The 22,530-nt window shown below is 27.1% G+C and overlaps 1 protein-coding gene across 3 annotated transcripts; it reads left to right on the forward strand.

Moving 5' to 3' along the window:
• Positions 1–3,278: 3,278 nt before the first annotated feature.
• Positions 3,279–13,135, forward strand: LOC108561426 (protein croquemort-like). 3 transcript variants are annotated; one of them, XM_017919359.1, is made up of 7 exons: positions 3,279–3,379; positions 11,136–11,567; positions 11,636–11,842; positions 11,899–12,190; positions 12,369–12,571; positions 12,623–12,696; positions 12,755–13,135. In XM_017919359.1, the coding sequence occupies exons 2-7, from the start codon at positions 11,139–11,141 to the stop codon at positions 13,011–13,013; spliced, it is 1,464 nt and encodes a 487-aa protein (XP_017774848.1). In that variant the 5' UTR covers positions 3,279–3,379; positions 11,136–11,138; the 3' UTR covers positions 13,014–13,135. The 3 variants fall into 3 exon arrangements, with proteins under 3 accessions (XP_017774848.1, XP_017774849.1, XP_017774847.1); XM_017919360.1 differs by having other exon boundaries at positions 3,292–3,383; XM_017919358.1 differs by lacking the exon at positions 3,279–3,379 and adding an exon at positions 5,782–5,987.
• The last annotated feature ends 9,395 nt before the right edge of the window (positions 13,136–22,530 follow it).

Raw genomic sequence — 22,530 nt, forward strand, 5'->3', positions numbered from 1 at the left:
ATAAATTGTGTATTTTTATTTTTCGTTTTTCTTAACTGCAAATTAAAATTTTTGGCACAATTCCATCCGATTCGTACAACAATAAACACGAAATAATAATATTATGTAAGCATATTTAAAAATCGATGTTTGCTGTTGTTGTGACGGGCGTGAAACTCCTGCATCGATTATTAATTATGTCCTAGTTGGAAAGACGTCGAAAGGAATCGACCATATTTATATATATAAAAAAAAACAAATAATAAAAAGAAACAAAAACTTATAAATTGTAATGATGAGATTTGTATATTGTGATATCTTTGTATAACTAGGACCAACGCCGTGCGCGAAGGAAGAAGCTTCGTTCAGGAAACACAAAGAGATTTAATTGTTAAATTAAAAATAAAAAAATATAAATAAAACAAAGTTTCTAGACGTTTCTACTAACAGGATTTCAATTAAAATTGTAATTACAAATTAAATACAGCTATACCTCGCATAGTCCGGCTTCGATCAGTCCAGATTTTCTATAGTACGTTTGAAGAATTTCAAAAGAAAGTAAACTTTAATTTGGATAATTAGTACTCAAAATTGTTTTAAATTCTCGATTAGTCCGGTTTCAAAAAGTATTTGCGGATTCGATTACGCGGACTATGCGAGGTAGTAACAATAATATTATATAAATATATGTATTCGGAAGGTTTTTTAAAATTCTGGGACCTAAGATTAGATGGTAGTACTTCTTAGACTGTTATACTGTTTCTACGATTCGACTTGAAGATGAACAAATAAATTTAAACAATTACAAATTACAAAATAAAAATATATAATACAAACAAATGTTTTGTGTACTGTAACTAAAGTGGCTTACTTGTCTTTTCTTTCTTTTTTTCTATCTTTCTTAATGTGATGGTTTCTAACAGAACATTTATACAGATATATCAAAATAAAGCAAATATTCCAATAATTTCATGTTGTTTCCTTAAATTTAACCTTTAAGTACTCGCGTCCTTATATTTCTATGTAAAAACGTTTTCATATTGCTTTTTTTTATAGAAATCTATTGTGGCTCATACAAGCACGAAAGATTTCAGTGCTTGTGCCATCGTTTGTCCATATTTCCAAAAAATGGTTATGATTCTGTTTCTTATACCATAATGAGCCTAAGAGTGCTAGAATTTTTGTGTTTTTGACGGGTCTATATCGAAAGCCCGACAACCGAAATCCCGTCAATCGAAATCCCAATGTTCGAAATTCCGACTCTATCAAAATCTCGACAACCATAATCCCGATTGTATAAGAATCCTGAGAACCATAATCCCGACTACATCAAAATTCCGACTGTATCAAAATCCCAACCATATCGAAAATGTTTACAAAATTTTTAAATTATTTCGGAGCGTAGCACATGGTGCTATATTTTTATTATTAATAAGAAATTATGAATTTATTTAAATTTGTTGTATTATTCATAATAAACCTTAAGAATATGAAATAATTAATAACAATTTAAAAGTCACTACGCTCAGGAATGATTTAAAAAAAGTTATTGTAGACATTTTCGATATAGTCGGAATTTTGATACAGTTCGGATTATGGTTGTAGGGATTTTAATATAGTCGGGATTTTGATATAGTCGGGATTATGGTTGTCGGGATTTCGATACAGTCGGGATATCGAACGTCGGGATTTCGAACGTCGGGAATTTGATTGACGGGATTTCGGTTGTCGGGCTTTCGATTGCCACCGGTTTATGACATTTGCAGAGCAAGAACGAACGTGCACAAAAACAATTTCTTTGTACCGTAGTCAACACAATTCTGCACCAACGTTTAGTAAACACTTTGTGCATAGGTTAAGTTAAGTGCCATTAACTCAACTATTTGTGTATTATTTACGCTTCTTCGATCAGAACACAAGACAGATGCATAATTGATTTAGTTCTCAAAGTGGTGGCCCGTCATGATGTGTTTGTTATATTTACACAGTTTATAGATTTAGAAAAATAGAAGTTTGAGAAATTACAAGTAAATATACAAATAACATCGCAGAAATTACAATTAAACATTATGAAAATTAATTTTCAATTAAATCTACTCACATTCAGTTAAAAAAATGAGTTTGAAATCTCTATTCATCGATAAAAAAGGGTTGGAAAACTCTGATTTAAATGTATAATTGTAATAAACCGATCCCTTTTCACGTTCACGCTTGTAAGTTCACGGTTTTACATTAAAAAAGTTAAAATTTCGATTTACACGTTTTTCTCATGAATCGACCCATCGACCGTGTAAATCAGGTGTGTTTCCATTGTTTTCAATAAATTTCGTTACAGAAGTTTTTTTTAATTATTTTTTTTGTACTAAAATAAAAATAAAAAAAATCTTTATTAGTCACCAATTGCAACCAAAAGGCCTAAGTCTTTCCGCCCAGAGACACAATAAAATATAAATTGTCACAAAAAAATCATACAAAAAAAATGGCGTTCTGAAAAATGTGAAACTTTTTTTTTTTGTTTTTATTAAGTTTAACTCATTTTATTTGTATACGCTTCACGCTTCGTTAAGAAGAACGCAAGAGTGAACTTAGTTGCATAATTGCAATATATCCGTTGGTATTGATTTGTCGGTAAGATAAATGAAAGGCACGTCAGGCTTCAAGAGGTCAGCGAACTTCTCGATGCACTCTATAACGTAGTTATGTATTCAATTACAACGAACAATGCTTCCTTCTCCAAAGACGATCTCGAACTCCAAATTTCCCCTTTGTATTTTCTTAATCCAAATTTAATTCCAATTTAGAAATTATACAGCCCAGAGGACATCAGAAAATAAACGATTTTTTTAAAGATAATAAACTTATTTAGATGCATTCGTTTTATATCAAATAACTTGAAATAACCTTGGCTATGATTGTTTGAGCCGTTTGCACTTACAATTAACACGGCCGGACTTTGAAACCTTCTTTTTCCATGTATTGAAGTAATGGAAAAATCAGCATAAACATTTACCTACAAAATAATTTAAATTACTTGTCTCTTCTATACTTAAATTATAAATATCTTCTATTAAATAATTATATTATTTACAGAAATATTAAAGTAAAAATAACATTTATAATTTGTATTAAAGATCACTTAAATATACATACAAAAAAATTGTAAACTTCTTTTTGATTTATTTCCATCTCCCATAGTGCGTATAGTGTTTCTTTCCTTTTTTATTTTATCTTCCGAGGTTCTTTATTTCTTGCTTCTTCTGGCAGATTACCAAGCGGTGCGTTTAAAAATATTCCTCTCTCTTCTAGTCGTTGGAGTTTGTAGTGGATACATCTAGTGTATTTTCAGTGACTTTGCATATCGGAAACTTCGTTGATTAGTTAAAACCGTTGAAATTAAGAAGTAAGTAAGTAAATAACAATTGTCAATCGTGTTATTTTTCCTCCTATCCAATTAAAATTTAATTTAATTAATTACATTCAAATAAATTGATAATTTAGAAAGAGAAAAAAAAATAATTTTGGTGATTATACTATTATATTATGAGTAAATTAAACAATTAAGAAAATTACATTAATTATTGCATACATCAATTGAAAATCGTTTTCTTTCCTATTAAATTTTCAATTTATACAAAATAATTTGAATTTTTATATGAATATAGAAGTCTATAATATTGGTAGTTTCTAAATTATATATAAATTAATAAAAAAAAAATCAATATTTTTAATTAAATTACTATTTTAGTAAAAAAAAACTGTAATTTTGATATCTTCCTATCCTAATGTTAACATAATCACTTTCAATTTCATATATATACAAAATTTAAAAAAAACAATACAATAATATAAATATCACAAATCAATTGAAAATTTTTTTTTTCATATTATAATATCTTTGTATACACAATTATATGTTTTCAAGTAATTTAATAATTTAGGACAAAAAATAGAATTCTAGAACTCTTGTTTTATAAGTAAATTCAATAATTAGCAAAATTACTTTAATTATTGCATACGTCAAGTGAAAATCGTTGTATATACCATTAAAATTTATTTTTATACATAACTGTAATGTATTTAAAAAAAATTGATAAATTATGAAAGAAAAAAATCTAATTATAGTAGTTTTACTCTTGTTTTATAAGTAAAATAATAATTAACAAAATTACTTTAATTATTTCATACGTCAAGTGAAAATCGTTGTATATAACATTAAAATTTCATTTTATACAAAGCTGTAATGTATTCAAAAAAAGTTGATAATTTATGAAAGAAAAAATATCTAATTTTAGTAGTTTTACTTTTTTTTATAAGTAAATTAAACAATTAAAAAATTACATTAATTATTTCATACGTCAAGTGAAAATCGTATATCATTAAAATTTAATTTTATACAAAACTTAAATGCATTCAAAAAAATAGATAATTTATGAAAGAAAAAATCTAATTTTAGTAGTTTTACTATTGTTTTATAAGTAAATTAAACAATTAACAAAATTACTGTCATTATTGCATACGTCAAGTGAAAACCGTTGTATATACCATTAAAATTTCAATTTAAACAAAAATGTAATGTGTTCAAAAAAAAAACAAAATTACTTTAATTATTACATACGTCAATTGAAAATCATTTTATATCCTATTAAAATTTCATACACAATCATAATGTATTGAAGAAATTTGATAATTTAGGACATAAAAAAATATAATTTTGTTTTATAAGTAAATTAAATAATTAACAAAAATAACAATAATTATTGTACACGTTATTTGAAAATTATTTTATATCCTATTAAAATTCAAGTAAATTGAGAATTTATGAAAAAAAATAGTTTTAGTGGTTTTTACTGTAATGTAAATAAGATACAATAATTAACAAAATCACTTTAAATTTCATATAATTTTGATTGTTTAAAATTTTATAGAAATATAAAAATACTGATTTTTTTATTGTTTATTTATTATATATAAAAATATGTAATTTCGATATTTTGATGTAAATTAATAATATAGTAAGAAAAACTGCAATTTTGGTATGATTGTACTTCCATTTTCTTAAGTAACAAAATTACATTAAATTTCGTTTGTTAATAATTGTTTGACATTGTTTATATAATATAAGTTTATAATTCTGATTGTTTGAAATTATATAAAATTTAATTTTAAAAAAAATAGAATTGAAGTAAATTATTAATATAGAAAGGAAAACTGCATTTTTTGAAAACTTAATACTTACCAAAATAACTCACAAATGTTTATAATTGTATTGTTTTGTTTTTTTGATATTATATAAGAATAAATAAAAAAATACAATTTATTAAAGTAAATTAATAATATTTGTAAATCAAATATGTTATTATTTTCATTCTTTGATTATTATATATAAAATATAAAAATTTAATTAATTTGTGATTAAAATATAATTAAAACAATTCAATAAACGCATGAATTAAAATTATATTACAAAATTTAATATTCGCTTATTTCGAGTAGATAATGGATTAATTAACTTCCCAGAAGATTCTTTTCATTAGCAACAAAATATTATCAAACAAACAGTTTTTTTTTATAAACGGATGCAAATTGTTTAATCGATTTTGATTATTTATCGTTCCGGTGTAAAGTTTTCTCCCACTTAAACATTGAATATTTGTTTATCTGTGCAAACGCATGCAGAGGAACAGGTTTTTTTTTTACTGTGTTTGTATTATTTAATTTAACGCACGATAACGTAAGAGTCGGCTGTTGCGTAACCTTGAACGTCGCCACCGCTTAAATATTGTGGCGTGAGTATGTAAGACCGACCGTTTCTTTATTCATTCATCGTGCTGTCTCGAGTTAAGCCGCATTGTGGTGTGCTTGCACACAAATATATGAAAACTGAACAAGTAAACCTTTAGAAAATGTGCTACAAATTAAATGAGTGATTTAACTGTTTATGGATTACATTAGTGTATTTATAATGAGTATATTTTTATACTGACAGTGATAAAAAGAACATGTGTTTGGTAAGTATGTTGGAAAACAGTATTATCATGTTATTTTTAACTTTAGTTTGGAGCTGCACCAACCGTGTTTTTAATTGATTGAGTTTAAATGTCAAGTTTTCGTAGTTGATTCAATGGAATGCATTTCTCAAATGCAATTAATTTTAATTAACTCATAAATATGAATTAGTCATCAATATAAAAGATTTATCACCTAATGACTAAATATGATATTAATGAAACTTTATTTAAACAATTCATAGTAAATTATATTTTTGTCCTTTGGTCTTAATAGAATCATTAAATCTTTGCAAATAAATAATAAAATAACATTTTTTTTTGCATATTTGAAGAAACTAAAGTATTTGATTTATTAAATGCAATTAATTTTAATTTAATTATAAATATACAATATTTAGCACCTAATTAATCAATAAATCTTTGTAAATAAATATGTAAGTAATCAAATAACATATTTTTTTTATGTCGTAATAATTTTATTCACAATCTGTTCATTAATGTAAACATTGAGTAAATTTGAGATCGCAGTTGACATTAAATGGATAAGCTTTTCCGGTGGATATTTACTATCATGATGATTTTGAACATTAATATTTACTTAAATCTATATAGTAAATCTAATGGTTTGCAACGCTTCGGCCTGTTTGTGGTTTCACTGATGTCGAGTAGACCAATAGGCAGAACATTAGTATTCAGTCTATCTTGCTATATACTACTAAATGTTGGTATTGTATCCTCGATCATATTTATATGAAGATCTTCGTGTATTTGTTTATTCTTGACGAACCACGGAGCCCTAATAATATTTCTTAGGTATTTTGATTGGAAGCTTTGTATAATTTGTATGTTCGTATGTTTACTGGCTGCACCCCACAATTGGATACTATACGTCCATACTGGTTTCAGTATTACTTTGTATATAAGTAAGAATTTTGTAAACTTCATTTCTAATTGCTTCCTCTTAGTCTGAATGTGATCTTTTCAGGTGAGTCTTCTGTCAAGATGCATGCCTAGATATTTGACTTTTGTTGCTTTGGACAGATCTGGTCCATTTGTTAAGTCATTCTAGTAGCTTATCTAAATTTTCCTGTAGATATTCAGTGCTATTGCTGGATTCTCATCTAATGCCAAAATTGCTGTATCATCAGCGAAAGTTGCAATAGCAGTATTGCTAGTTTTAGGAATATCTGCCATGTATAGAAGGTTAGAAGGTAAAGGAGTAGTCCTAAAACACTTCCCTGCGGCACTCCTGATTGTATCTTTTACTTGCCAGATAGATGATATTTACTATTCTGTTTACTTGCTCCATGCCGTGTTTGCAAAGAAAGCCAAACTGATGGTCTGATATCAGCTTATTTCACGCTATAATACTTTGCAACCGGTTAAGAGTTTTGCATATTTGAAGAAACTAAAGTATTTTATTTATTAAATGCAATTAATTTTAATTAATTTATAAATATACAAGATTTAACACCTAATGAAGTTTAATATAAATCAAATTAATTTTAATTTTTTCTCCTTTGGTTTTAATGGAATCACTAAAGCTTTTAGAATCAATGAATAATAAAAATGTTAAACAAAAAATTATTTTATTAAATGTAATTAATTTTAATTAACTCATAAATATTAATTATTTATCAATATAAACGTTTCATCATCTAATAATTAAGTGTGATGTTAATAAAAATTTATTAAACAATTCACTGTAAATTATTTATTTGTCATTTGGTTTGCGATTTTTAAATATAATTAAATTTAATGTGATATTAATTTTTTTTTTAAACAATTACATTTTTGTCGTTGTGTCTAAATTTAATTGATAATTTTAAAGAAAATAAATAAATAATTTGAATTTGAAAAAAAAAATGTGATTGATATAATGTAATTAATTCTAATTAACTCATAAATATAAAAGTTTTACCAAGAGAGAAGTTAATCAAATTTTATAATAAAGCTTTGAAAATAAATTATTAACACAAATTTGTGTACAGTTGGAAAAAAAAGTATTTATTAAATCAAATGGAATTCATTTGAATTATCTCATTAATATAAAAGTTTTATAACCTAATAACCATATCACACTTGATTATTAGGTTAGAAAAAATTATTAAACAATCGCTGCAAATTATATTACTGTTCTTTGTTTTTCTAATTACTTTAATAAATAATATATATTTTTGAATTTGTATGATAAAAACGAAATTAATAAAAAATCTGAAATAAATTTTACATTTTTTGTTACTTAAAACTTAAAAACACTATAAATTATGGAAAAATAAGAAAATTTACATTTTCATTACTAAATAAATTATTTCAAACTCTTGTAAACTATAAATAATAGTAAATTATATTATTGCTCTTTGATTGTGATTTATCAATGTATTAAGAGAAATCACATATATTTTTCGATTTGTTGGATAAAAATTACTAATTTACGAAATTAATAATAAATATTAAAATTGTTTTTATTAAAACTAATTAAATTATTTACTAAAAATATTATCAGTTTTACAATAAATAATCGGTGAATTGGGGTATTCAGGATGTTGAGCAATTAATAATTTGAGGAAATTACCCTAAATGAGGAAAATATCCACAAAATGTATTTCTCCCTCACTTTTGTTATTGGTAAAATTCCAAAATTAAATCTGGTGATATTATAAACTTATATCAAAATAGCTATGAATTAATATGTAACTGGTTATTGGCCGTAAGTCATGATCAGAAGAAAATACGTGAAGGTGAGCAACTTGTACCACACTTTATTATTATAATACAAGCGTTCATTTAAAACAACGCAATTTGATGAAAATTTATATCGAAATATAAATGAATATAAAAACCCTTGACTCGAATTAATGAAGTGTCACAGGGAATGGATGTTCGCAATCAATTAAATCTAGTAAAATAATGGTTAGTTATTTCGTATATTCAGGCCATAGAGAAAGTGCACTCAATTAATACCAGTTGGCTGCGTTTTATACGCAGCGAATTTAAATTGACAGACAATTTATACTTGTTTAATAATTCGTCCGTTCGAGATATCTTTAAAGCAATTTAAACTAGTTTAATTCTTTCTAAGTTTGATTTATAGTTGAATATTCGAAGTGCAATCGTGTAATTAAAATTTGGACGTAATCGTGTTAAAAACAATACTTGAAAATGTAAACGAGTTGATTAAAATATATTTTTCCTAGTATAAATATACGTAATTCAAAATTGACTTATTGAAAACATGTTAATAAAGATATTTGAAATCGGGAATTAATAATTTATTTATCAAGAAAATGCTAGTTTTACAATTTTTTGTTTCAAGAACATTTCAAGAAAAAAAGAGATATTATAGCATAAGTCAATAGTTTCTACAAATATGTTTTTGTTTTATACTTGAACATTAAAATGTAATCATGAAATTCAAAAATTGACATAATTATAGTAATAAAACGTGTTTTAAAAGCGGTAATCAAGATTTTCCTAAAAAAATATTTCACTTCTATGAATTTATTTAAGAAATTTTCACATACAATTTTTATAAATATTTTTTTATTTTATAATTAAATTTCAATATTTAATCATATAATTTCAAAGTAATTATAGTAACAAAATTATATTCAAACAAGATTTAAAAGCGTGAATCAAGAATGTATTTAAAAAAAATAAGTTGTACGAATTTATCTATTCAATTGACGTAATTATTGAAGAAAAATCGTGTTAAAAGAGATTTTAAAACATGAGTTAAGAGTATATTAAAAGGTACAAAAATAACATCGGGTAAAAGCGACAAAAACTTGATGTTCAGTTTTTAAAAGATACATAATTTATTTATTTAAAAAAATGTTATTATTTATCAAAATTATCATTTTTTTTTAAATGCACTATGAAGGAACGAAGTACATTTGAGTAATTAAAAAAAAAGTGAAATAATAACAACAAAAATGTGCGAAGAAGTATAAAAAAACATGAGTATAAAGTAAATTAACGTAGTTCAATGTTTTGATTAAAAACAAATCTTTTGATAACGTGAATGAACAGTTTTCATTTAAATAGTTTCAAATGTAACGTAAACTATAGACACGTTTTTAAGATAATTAACACTTTCTAAATCTTTCATACTCGAGAAATTTTTAAATCTATTTTATTAATTTTGAGTATACTTAAAACATCAAATTTGCATAGTTTATTTTTGGCAAATGTTGATTTATTGTGTTAACTTCAAAATGCATTCATGTAGTTCGAAAAGTTTGTTAATAAAATGTATTTGAAAGCGTGAATCAACAGTTTATTAAAAGAGCATTACGCATGAGGAAGCTAGATCAATATCTGAATTTAATGCGGGACACAAATAATACACATATATGCACCGACGCAATTTTCTTTATTCAAATGATAATTTTAAAAGCGGGGAATATTCATATAACATAAAGTACTCGAAAACAATGATAGTAGATTCATTTGTTAGGTAAATTATTTTATGTGAACAAAAAAATATGACATGAAATTTTTCAAAAGTATTTTTTAGACTATAAAATACACGTTTTTATTGAAATACTTTTATTGAGTCTCAAAATTTAATCCAATAACCATTAGTAAATACATTAGGTTAACGAATAGTTCGGACTGCGAACAAATCTGATAACGAACAGTTTCACAAAAGATTTGTAAGGACAACGAACACATACTCGGATAACGTACAATTTTCTGTAAGATTTGTACGGACAACGAACACATATTCTTATAACACACACTTTCAAGAAAGATTTCTACGAACTACAAATACATATTTGGATAACGAACACTTTCACAAAAGATTTTTAAAGACAACGAATACATATTCAGATAACGTACACTTTCCTGAAAGATTTGTACAGACATTGAACACATATTCGAATAACGAACATTTTTGCGAAAGATTTGAACGAACAACAAAAACATATTCGGATTACCTTTTGATATTACTTTTAGAAAATAACTCTAATGGTAATATGAAGCTTATAACTGTTTTTCAATCGATTATACATTTTTTGAATGCATATTATTATTATCTTAAAAATATAGTAAATATAATTTCTTGTGGTGAAAACTGGATAAATAGATAATATAAGCGTGTGTATTGAATGTTCGATTGCTTAAATTAAATTTACGTTTCAGAGAATGCCGGTTGTACCAAAGAGGAGATGCAACTTATCTTGCCTTCTATTCTTCGGATTGATCATCCTGATCAGCGGAGTATGTCTCCTGTTCTTAACCCCAACAATAATGAAATGCATATTGGAAAGTAAACTAGGCATGAGTCCAAACTCTAAGGTGTTCAACATTTGGAAGAAGAGCGATGGCAGCACATTCATGGAGATTTTTTTTCACAACTGGACAAATCCAGGTGACGGACACGATCCAACAGTAAAGCCCAAGTTTGAGGAAATCGGACCGTTCCGGTTTCGAGAGTTCAAAGAGAAGTTGGACGTGTCGTGGAACGATGACGAGACGATCAGCTACAAGCAGAAAAAGAAGTGGATATTTGATAGGAACAGCAGCTGCTGCAGCTTATCCACTAAGCTGACCACATTGAACGCAGTTTTGGTTGTACGTGAGTTTACGAATTTCAAAACATTTCATTGGAACTAATTTTACAGATTTTTTTGTTGTTGTAGACGATGTCTCACAAGTCTAAGGACTGGAGTTTTCCGTTCAAATCAGGTATAAATTTGGCATTGAAAGCGCTAACACCTAACCTGTACGTAACGAGGAACGCGAGTGAATTGTTATTCGAAGGATACGTGGATCCGTTGCTGGAGATGTCCACCTTATTTCCGGTGAAGTCTGTGTCTCCAGACGGAAAATTCGGATGGTTTTATGGGGTAAATCTGTTGCAGTCTCGTAGTGAAAACAAGTAAATTTTGTATTTTTTTTTTAGAAAAATGATTCTGCAGGTTTAGATGGAAAACTGAAAATCGATGTTTCCGCAGGCGGGAAAGGAACGATGAAGACGTGGAACGGTTTCCCGGAAACTAAGTACTTCAAAGGACTTTGCAGCAAAGTTCTTGGCTCAAATGGTGAAATATACCCACCGGGTAGGACCAGAGACAAAGCTTTGTTCTTCTCGCCTGATATGTGCAGAAGCGTTACTCTGGATTATGAGAAAGACATTAAAGTCCACGGCATCACCGGATACAAGTACATAGCTCATAAGAGCATGCTCGATAATGGTAAGCGGTACATCCCCAAAAAGATTACTCAACTCTTTGGAAACTCTGCAAAATAATCTTTGCTTTAATCCTCTGAGCTCTAAAAATAAAACAACACGAAAAGTTTACTCTTCTTGGGGACTATAAGTAGGTTTTTGTTTAAATCCAGAAGTTCGGTCATTAATCATGAATATTCTAGGCAGTTTAGTACCTGAGAATGAATGTTTTTGCAACGGCATGTGCATGCCCTCCGGTGTACTTAACATGTCTTCTTGTAGACACGATTCACCGTCGTTCATAAGCCTCCCGCACTTTCTACACGCGGATCCGATGTACGTGCACAGCTTGGATGGTATAATCCCCGAAAGAGATCGACACCAATTTTTCGTCGTCCTGGAACCAGTAAGATCAACAAATTTTAAAAAAAAGTTATGCTCCAGTTTATGTTTGTAGAATACAGGATTACCGCTGAAGGTAGCCGCAAGAATACAGCTGAACATGCATTTGAAACCCATCGACTATATGACGTAAACTACACTCATTTCTGTAATTTTTTAAAAATTTAATGATTTTATTGTGTTGCAGTTTAATAAACGACGTACCTAACGTCATGTTTCCGATCCTGTGGTTCCAAGTGCAGGCCGAAGCTTCCAATGAATTTGCGTCTCAGCTGAAGATGCTTTTCAGTCTTCCCATAGTCTTTAAATCGATCGCTGCAGTTCTTCTCACCATCGGTCCGCTTATAACAACTTACGCTCTGTACGGGAAGAGGCGCGATCGTGAATTAGCAAACATCGAGGAGAGAGAGCAAGTCCCACTGAAAATCAGCAAAATCGTCAACTAGATTTACATGGATTATATACCAAAGATTATTTTTTTTTAAATCGATGCCCTGAGGAAAAAACTAGTCAATCTAAACGTAATAATAATTTTTATATGGACCAAGTGAAAATCCCTTCGTTCAAAAATGAATTTTCTAATTTTATATTATTATAATTAATATCATTTTTAATAAATTGTTTCTGAATGTTCTTAGTTTTTATTATATTTCTGTTACCGTTAAATTTGTACCTTTAAAATAATAATTTTGATATTTTTCAAGTACGTCTTAAAAAGCAAATTATTTTTGTTTGATAAGATTGATTATTCCATTTTTCTGCCATTTTGAACCGTTTTTTTTAATACATTATCAAAAAAAAAGAATTATACGATTTCAGTGTTTTGAATCATTTCTTTAAAGTTAAATGATCAATTTTGAAATATTAAAGAATAAATGTATAAGTCAACAAAAATAAGAAATGTGATGTTGTGTCCAACTGTTATTATTACAATTATTATTGTTAATATAGTGTATTAACAAATTAGAGACATTCACGGTCTCTTAGTCGCCTTATTATATAAACATATACATCAGCATAAAGGAACCTTCACCGTGTGACCGATTGTAACATTTCTTCCTATTTTCAACTGGAAACCAGGCGCAGACTAGGCAGTTTCATCGATACCAAATACTGATAAGAACATCGCTCATATTTTCAACTGGGAACCAGATGCAGAATTGGCAAAATCCGTATAGGAGAAGTGACCTGAAGCGGAGCGTCTTATCAAAACCGTGCGTTACTGCTCAAACTCCCACCACCTTGCTTAGTTAGTCTTAGGAAGAACGTTAAAGAATCAAGTCGTATCGAATATTTTAATAAACCGAAAGTAAAACTCGTTCAATTTATTATTTATCAAACCTAAGGCTCCACAACAGACAACTGAAGAAGATATTCCACAGTGTCCATAAATCCATTCCTGGGACAGTGAATTTAAAACGAACACACAAAAAAAAAATACAATTTCTTCAAAAAACAAGTTGTTAATTTAAAAGCAACATAAAGATGATATTACACTTTATTATTGAATAAATTGTATATAACTATTTCATATAAACCAACAAAAAAAATTCTTTCATAATTAAAAATTGAATTTTTTTTTTGAAATATTTTTATATGAATTCATAATTCAAGTCATTCAAATTAAGTAACAGGTACATTTATTGCTATTAATTAAATAAATTTCATGTCTTCCATATATTTATTTTTACTATGTAATTTCAAAAATAAAGTACCATCATCAAGAAGTAATTCTTATATTTTGTTAAAAACAATATTACAGAAATACCTCGTATATCCTTGAAATCCGGTTTCAAAGATTTTAGATTCGCATTGAAATAAAGAGATTTGAATAACGCAAAACAACCGAAAATTTCTGTATAAAAAAATATTTTGTGATCCGGACTGATCGAGGCCTTACTATGCGAGGTATTGCTGCACTTAGTTTAAATGAAACGTAAGAAGGACAAAATAAACATAATAATTTAAAAACAATTTTACAAAAAACAATAAGTTATGTTTATGCACACAAAATTGAATCATAATATTTTTTAAGAAGTAATAAACAAACTGTTTTTAAATTCAATCTTAATAACTACTAATTATCGTTTTTTAAAGTACATAAATCTGTGCATAACAGTTTTTCAATTATGAAAGAATTTTAAACCATCTTATTAATTCCATATAATTGCAATTCAATAACAGACATGTTTTCGCAACAAACTTTCAAACAATAAACGTTAGTAAGATAAAATATGTTGTTTCAATTACAAACTTTTAAAGTGCTACAACTCGATAATTATTAACACTATTTAATGTATTTTTTCAATAACCATTATATGCAGATGCCGAAGTACCTCAGATAGTACGGTTTTGATCAGTCCGGTTAGAAAATTCATATATCAAAATAAATTGTATATTATCGTTGATCTAAAGTTTTTAATTTTGTCCGGTTTCAAATAGTTAAAAATTTGTTAAATGATTGACAAATTTTGTAAATAATAATAAAAAAACAATTTTTGTTAATTTTTTCCATATTGCAATAAAAAAAATATATATACTATTAATTTATTTACAATATCAAAGTAATAAATTAGTATTAGAATTGATTGCTTAAATTATATAACAAAGACAATTCGTTGAAAATCAATAGAGAACAAAATGTTTTGATCTTCAAAGTTTTAGTTTCAAATTTCACTTGAGCCTAATGCTATTATTATATTTGGTAAAAACAAATTAAGAAAACAAAAAAGTATTTGTCAGAAATTAAATTAAATTAAAACATCAATATAAAAAATAACTTCAATATAAAAAATTATAAACCAAAAAAGAAATAATTATGATTAATTATTTTCATTGGCCGATAAAGATTGTTTTTAATATAATGAACAAGATAAGATAATTGTGACAAAAAAGCAAAGAGAAATCGGTATGATTTAGGGACATTATGTATTGGAAGAGTACAATAGACTTCTGTATAACACGGTTAAAATATTACGCAAAATCGTGTTGTATTTCGTGTTTTATCTCTTGTAGCACGAATTATATTGCGCGTTGTACGGGAATGGAGTTACTTAAAAAATTGATAAAAACTCACGTTACACGAATATCTACTGTAAAATAAATATATAATTTAAAGAGAGAAGTATACGGTTTTCCGGAAAGATTTTTCACGAAACTTAAAAATCTAAACTTTTAGATATAGATATATATTTTTTAATATATTGATCTATGAACCTCTGAAAATTTAGTAGGCTTTTCGTCAAAAAACGTCTTCAGGTGGTTTTTTATATAGACTAAACATTAATCGTTCTTGTAGTTAATGGAATTTTGCAAAGACCCAAATTTTTGGAAATCGGAATGTGGTGAATACTATGGTTGGACAAATACAACACTACAAATATAATAGGCCAAATGGGAAGGGGTTTCCAGAAGGAAGCTCATTATTGAAAGAAGAAGAAGAAATATAATAGCTGATATTGTCGTGATTTTTATCCGTTAAATTCTGCAAAATTCATATATCTTAACGGTTTATGTAAGCAAGCTTCAAAAACGTTTCTCGACAATTGTTTTTGATATTCTGAATGTTCATTCATGTGTCGTGTAGTGCAGATTTTTTTCAATCAATGTGTTGATTTCATCGCCATTACTAGCAGAATTTGAAGGCTAAAATTTGGCTTTACAATAATAAAAAAAAGTATCAAAATCTATAATGCACTTTGCACTTTAGTCATCTTCACTAAATATGTCAGATTCAGTTGATCCAAACAAATATTTTTTCTAAAGATGGAAAATGTACACAAGTTCATTCTTTTTCATAATTCTGATATATTTAGACATCGTCAATAGTACTTGATTATTCAGATAACCCAATATTCTTGGTCTTATATATAAAATTAAAGAATTTGATGATGTAATTGTGGAAGATTTTGTAATACGGAGATCATTGAAAGGAATATTTGTATTTTTTGCGGATGACAGAAGGTTTTTAGGACTGTATTGGGAAACCATATTCAGGGCAATATGGACTTTAGAATTAGAAGTTTTACAATGAAAGGATATTTCGGAGCTACAGAAGGTCATTGATTATATTCCTATTCAATATAACGCGCATTAATTATTTCAAAATAATTAATGTGTGTCGCTTAATCTTCCCTCTATTTTGCAACAGATATAGTTCTAGATATACAATTACATATGATCAGTGAAATGCGAAAACAAGAAATGACTCGAACAAACAAAAAACTTGATATTCATGTTAAGTTGCAAAAGAATGCCAAAAAATATTTCAAAAAAAGTAGACCCAAAACTCAAAGATGTAGACTTTGATATTTAGAAACTCATTTTCTTATTAGGTTATAGAAAAAATCTTAATTTATGCCATCTAATTATAAAAGCAAAAACAAATCTGTCTGTGATATAATACAACAAATACGATTCAAACTAATTTAATGGCTAAATCACAAAATACAATGTAAACAAAATTATGAATAGAAATAAAACAATAAATGTTTTTAATTTACTTATATACTATTTGTTTAGTTATTCTCTTATTGGATATAATTAGTCTATAAAAATCCCTATTTATTTTAAAAAGAAAATACATCAATACTTCGCATAGTGCGGATTCTTACAATGCAAATTCACTATTGAATATTTTATAAGAAACTAAATTTTAATTCATCAAAAAAATCTAAAAAAATAGTATACTAAATTACTTTTTTTGATATATAAATAGATTTTTGTATACAGTCAAGTTTCTTTACTTATGCATTTAGTTCCTCGATTAGTTCGGTTTCAAATAGTACACAATGTACAAAATTTAATTGATAAAAAAAATAATGATAAATTTATTTGCTATTTGTTTTTTACTATTTGTTTGTTACTTGTTTCCTGGGATTTCCAAGAAATTTTCTGAGAAAAAATCCGTGAAATATTAATCTCTCGTTTTGTGAAGAAAATATAATCATTGAATGACAAATGTTAATTTCTTGTTGGAAAGACTGCAGACAATACCAAATTTAGTTTACTTATTTAATATTTGTTTCCCGGGATTCTCGAGAACAATTATGGGAAAAAAAAATCCGGGAAAAACGAACATCTAGTTTTGACTATCCTCTTTGATATTAGCATAGCTAAGAAAAATAAATCAATTCAATGATAAATGCTAAGTACTTAATGGAAAGACAGCGACCAATAGCAAATTAAGTATACTTCTTTAATATTTAATTCCCGGGATTCACGAGAAAATATATAAAAAAAAACTCTCCAGTTTTGACTAACTTCTTTCGTAATGCAAATGAATGATAAATGTTACTTCCTTAATGAAAGTACGGCAGTCAATACCAAATTTAGTTTAATTCTTTAATATTTAATATAAATGAGTAATTTTATATTTATTTCCCGGGATTCTCGAGAATATTGATGGAAAAAAATCATGGAAAACTTAACTACTAGTTTTGACTAAACTCTTTGATACAATAAATGAATAAATAAAACCTCAATACAATATTTTAAGTTGTATGATAAACACAATAACTTAGTTCACTTGCAAAAAATAAGAGATGACCAAAACGAGCGCTGTAGACAAACGTGCAGTTACAGTGAACTAACAACAATTTTTTTTTTTAATTAAATAAATTGACCTGTTTTTTTTTATATTTAGAAAAGTAATGTAATTATAATCTAATATTTTCATAAAATTATAATAATTACGACAGGTAATCACAGGTATCACATTTGTGACACAATCATATGTAAATTGCATTGTCAGCATCGGTGCACAGATTAACATTTCATATTTATTTATTTTTTATCTAATTATGTGAATGGTGGAATGATTTGCAAATATCATCGGAACCTACAGCAATTATACAATTATACGCACCGGCAGTAAAATAAAATTTAATTAATATTTTTTTCTCTCGTAATGTTGTTTACCTATGTATATGGAAAATACTATTTATAAATGTTATTGTCAGTCGTATATTATTGATAATTACTTTAAATAATTAAACGTTAAAAAGAGAACTTATGAAATTCATTTGTAATTCATAAAGACGACAAAACATATAGAAAATTTAATTTATAAGATTTATTTGTGTTACGAAAAAATCTAGAATATTAGTACAATACATTATGTTTAAATGATTTTTTGTATACAGTCAAATCTGTTTACGGCTTCAAATAGTCCGGGATATTGACGTAATCGATTACCTGCTCATGCAAGATATTACTATTGTATTTGTATATTGTGTACAAAATTTAATTGAAAAACTGATAAATTTAGTTTACTTATTTGGATTCTCGAGAACATTTATGAAAAGAAATCCGAGAAAAACGAAAATCCAGTTTTGACTATCTTCTTTGATATTAGCATAGCAAAGAAAAATAAATCAATTCAATTTTAAATGCTAAGTACTTCATAGAAAGACAGCGAGCAATACCAAATTTAGTTTATTTATTTGTTTCCCGGGATTCTCGAGAACATTTTTGGAAAGAAATCCGAGAAAAACAAAAATCCAGTTTTGACTATCTCCTTTGATATTAGCATAGCAAAGAAAAATATATCAATTCAATGATAAATGCTAAGACATCGAACAATACCAAATTTAGTTTACTTTTTAATATTTGTTTCCAGGGATTCTCGAGAACGTGAATGAAAAGAAATCCGGGAAAAACGACCATCTAGTTTTGATAATACTCCGGACTATTCGACGACTAATACTTTTTTAAACAGTACTATTCCAGGACTATAAAATTGTTCAAAAAATAAGGAAAATTTAATTTCTGTTTTTTCTCTCTTAATATTTAGCACAAACCGGACTAATTGAGTACTAGTACTATTTTAAACAGGACTATTCGAGGACTTTAAAATTGCACTAAAAATAAAGATTTTTTTCTCGTAATGCTGTTTACCAATGTCTATGGAAATTATTATTACCTAATGTTTTTATATGTCCAATATGATTTATGATTAATTTTATTAATTAAACATTAGAAATAAAATTTTTGATAATTTATTTGTAACACAAAATTTCAAACCGGACTAATCGAGAACTAGCACTGTTTTAAACTCGTCTATTCGAAAAATATAAGGAAAATCTACTTTCTGTTGTTTATTAATCTCTATGGAAATTATTGTTACGGAATGTTTTTATATGTTTAATGATTAATTGTAATAATTAATAGCTACAATTAAAATTTGTACAAAAATTAAGGAAAATGTAATTTCCACTTTTTTGATGTTGTTTTGAACATTTCAAACATTCGAAGACTACTACTGTTATAAACCAGACTTTTTAAAGACTATAAAATTGTATAATAAAATAAACAAAACAAAAGAGATTTTAAACCGGACTATTCGAGGATTTTAAAATTGCACAAAACATAAACAGCACGGAAAGCGACTTGACTATATAAAGGAATTTTATTGTCATTTATGAATAGTTTTGTGTACTTTTTTTTTAGAATTATTTATTATTTTTCTGTATTAATTTTAATAATTAAATGTTACAAATAAAATTTATGTTTTCTATTTGTAATACAAAAAAAAATCATATGAGCTTTTTGTTCAAATATATAACAAAAATATGTCTTTTGCAAAAGTTATATAAAAACTAAATTTTAAAAAATATAAAGGTAGATGAGTAAAATTATTAATATTGACCTTATGATTTTCCGTCGAACTATATCAAATGCAATGCCGCATAGTCCAGCTTCGATCGATCCGGATTCACCACAGTCCGGTTTGAACATTTACAAAGCAAATTAAATTTTATCTCAGGAAACTAAATAAATACTATCAAATAGTACACAAAACTATTATTTTTATGTACATTGTCTTATTTTTTTCTCTAATACAGTCAAGTTTATTTATATTTTATTTATTCAAAAATTTCTGGATATTGGCGAAACCGGACTATTCGAGGTATTGCATTGTAATATGAATATAATTTTTGCCCAAATTTATAATATTTTTTATTATAATTTATAGAATCTTTGTTCCCAATTTTTTGTAAGATTTGAAAATGGGAATTGCTTTATTTTTTTGTGTAGGAAAACAATGCTGTTTAGAAGACGGTCATTGGCATTCGTGTTAATCTATAAATGAAATCATATTAGGACCGCCAAAAGGTGTTGGACCGTCGCCAGGAGATGCTTCTTTTTCGTTCTTTCTTTAAGGTATAAAGAGCTATTATAGGAAAATCTATTAACGAACCTTGGATTTTATGCATTTCGATTAAGAAACATATGCTTTGGGTCATAAAGTCATGATTACAATATCTTATTTAGTAAAAATTAATAAATAAACATGAACATGCTTCAGCATATAACTTTGTAATCTGTTTGGAACCGGATTAATCAATGAACTCAATAAACAGCACAAAAAGAGGCTTGTATCTCTGGAAGAAGAAAACGATTGTATACGAATAAAATAACCGGACTATTCAAAGACATTACTGTTTTAAAACGTATTATTCGACTTTATTAAAAAATAATTTTCAATACTATTTTTTTTTTAATTTATTGTTTATATTTTTCACAATGCAAATTTAGTTTGTTTTAAACTTTTCAAACCGGACTATTCGAAGACTTCTACTGTTTTTAACCGGACAATATGTGAATACACAGATGTATATATGTACATTTATGAATACAAAAATAATTTCGTTTATTTATTTTTGAGAATTTATTTTTATTTTGCTCAGTGAAAATTTTGTTTATTTTGAAAATTTTAAACCAGACTATTCAAAGACTTGAAAATTCCACAATAAAATAAATAGCACAAAAGAAATTTCAAACCGGACTACTGCTGATTTAAGCCGGACTATTCGAAAACTAATACTGTTTTAAACAGGACTATGCAAGAACTTTGAATCCGCATACAAAATAAACTTCAGAAAAAATACTTGATTTTATAGAAGAAGAAAAAAAAAGATTATTCTTTTATAAAAGAAATATTTTTTTACTAAATTTTCAGAATTTATTATTATTTTGCTCAAATAAATTCCAGTATTTTTTGAGTCGTTCAAACCGGACAGTTCGAGGACTACTGCTATTTTAAACTGGATTATTCAAGGACTTTCAAAACGCACAAAAGTAAAGTTGATTGTATAAAAGATTTTTTTTGCGATCTTTTATGTAAAAAAAAATAATTTTATTAAAATTCAGTTTCTTTGTGAAACCGCAGGTATAGCGAATCCGCATTGACCTAAGCCGCACTATTAGAGATACTGCTTTATAGTTAATCCGCATTATGCGAGTTATTGCTGTATAGTGAATCCGCATTGATCTAAGCCGCACTATGCGAGGTTTTTTTGTAAATTGAATCTGCATTGATCAAGGCCGCATTATGCGAAGTATTGCTGTATAGTGAATCCGCATATATCTCAGCCGCACTATGTGAAGTATTGCTGTATAGTGAATCCGCATTTATCCAAGCCGCACTATGCGAGGTATTTTTGTAAAGTGAATTCGCATTGATCAAGGCCGCATTATGCGAAGAATTGCTGTATAGTGAATCCGCATTTATCTCAGCCGCACTATGTGAAGTATTGCCGCATTTATCTCAGCCGCACTATATGAAGTATTGCTGTATAGTGAATCCGCATTATGCGAGGTATTACTGTATAGTAAATCCGCATTTATCTCAGCCGGACTATGTTAAGTATTGCTGTATAGTGAATCCGCATTTAACCATGCGAGGTATTGCTGTATAGTGAATTGACCATTGACCTAAGCCGCACTATTCGAGGTATTCCTTTACTGTTAATCCGCACTAGGCGAGATATTACTGTATATGTAAAATAAAAAAGGTGTTTGATTTATTAACCTGTCATTAAGTTTAGAGCCATGAAATGAAGATTATTTACTCGAATACTTTTTTGATAAATGAATGCTAAATGTTTATTGATTCCATTAGCCTTGGACCAGAGCTAATTAAATAATCTCACTTTGCGGTAATTAAGGACGTAACCTTAG

The sequence above is a fragment of the Nicrophorus vespilloides genome, unplaced genomic scaffold, assembly GCF_001412225.1.
Source record: "Nicrophorus vespilloides isolate i.1.1-1 unplaced genomic scaffold, Nicve_v1.0, whole genome shotgun sequence".
In the NCBI taxonomy this organism is placed as follows: domain Eukaryota; kingdom Metazoa; phylum Arthropoda; class Insecta; order Coleoptera; family Silphidae; genus Nicrophorus; species Nicrophorus vespilloides.

Excerpts from the sequence above, each read along its gene's own strand:
- LOC108561426 (XM_017919358.1), top strand. Across the intron at positions 12,191-12,368 it reads TAAGAGCATGCTCGATAATG|GCAGTTTAGTACCTGAGAAT; the intron begins GTAAGCGGTACA and ends TGAATATTCTAG. Across the intron at positions 12,697-12,754 it reads AAACCCATCGACTATATGAC|TTTAATAAACGACGTACCTA; the intron begins GTAAACTACACT and ends ATTGTGTTGCAG.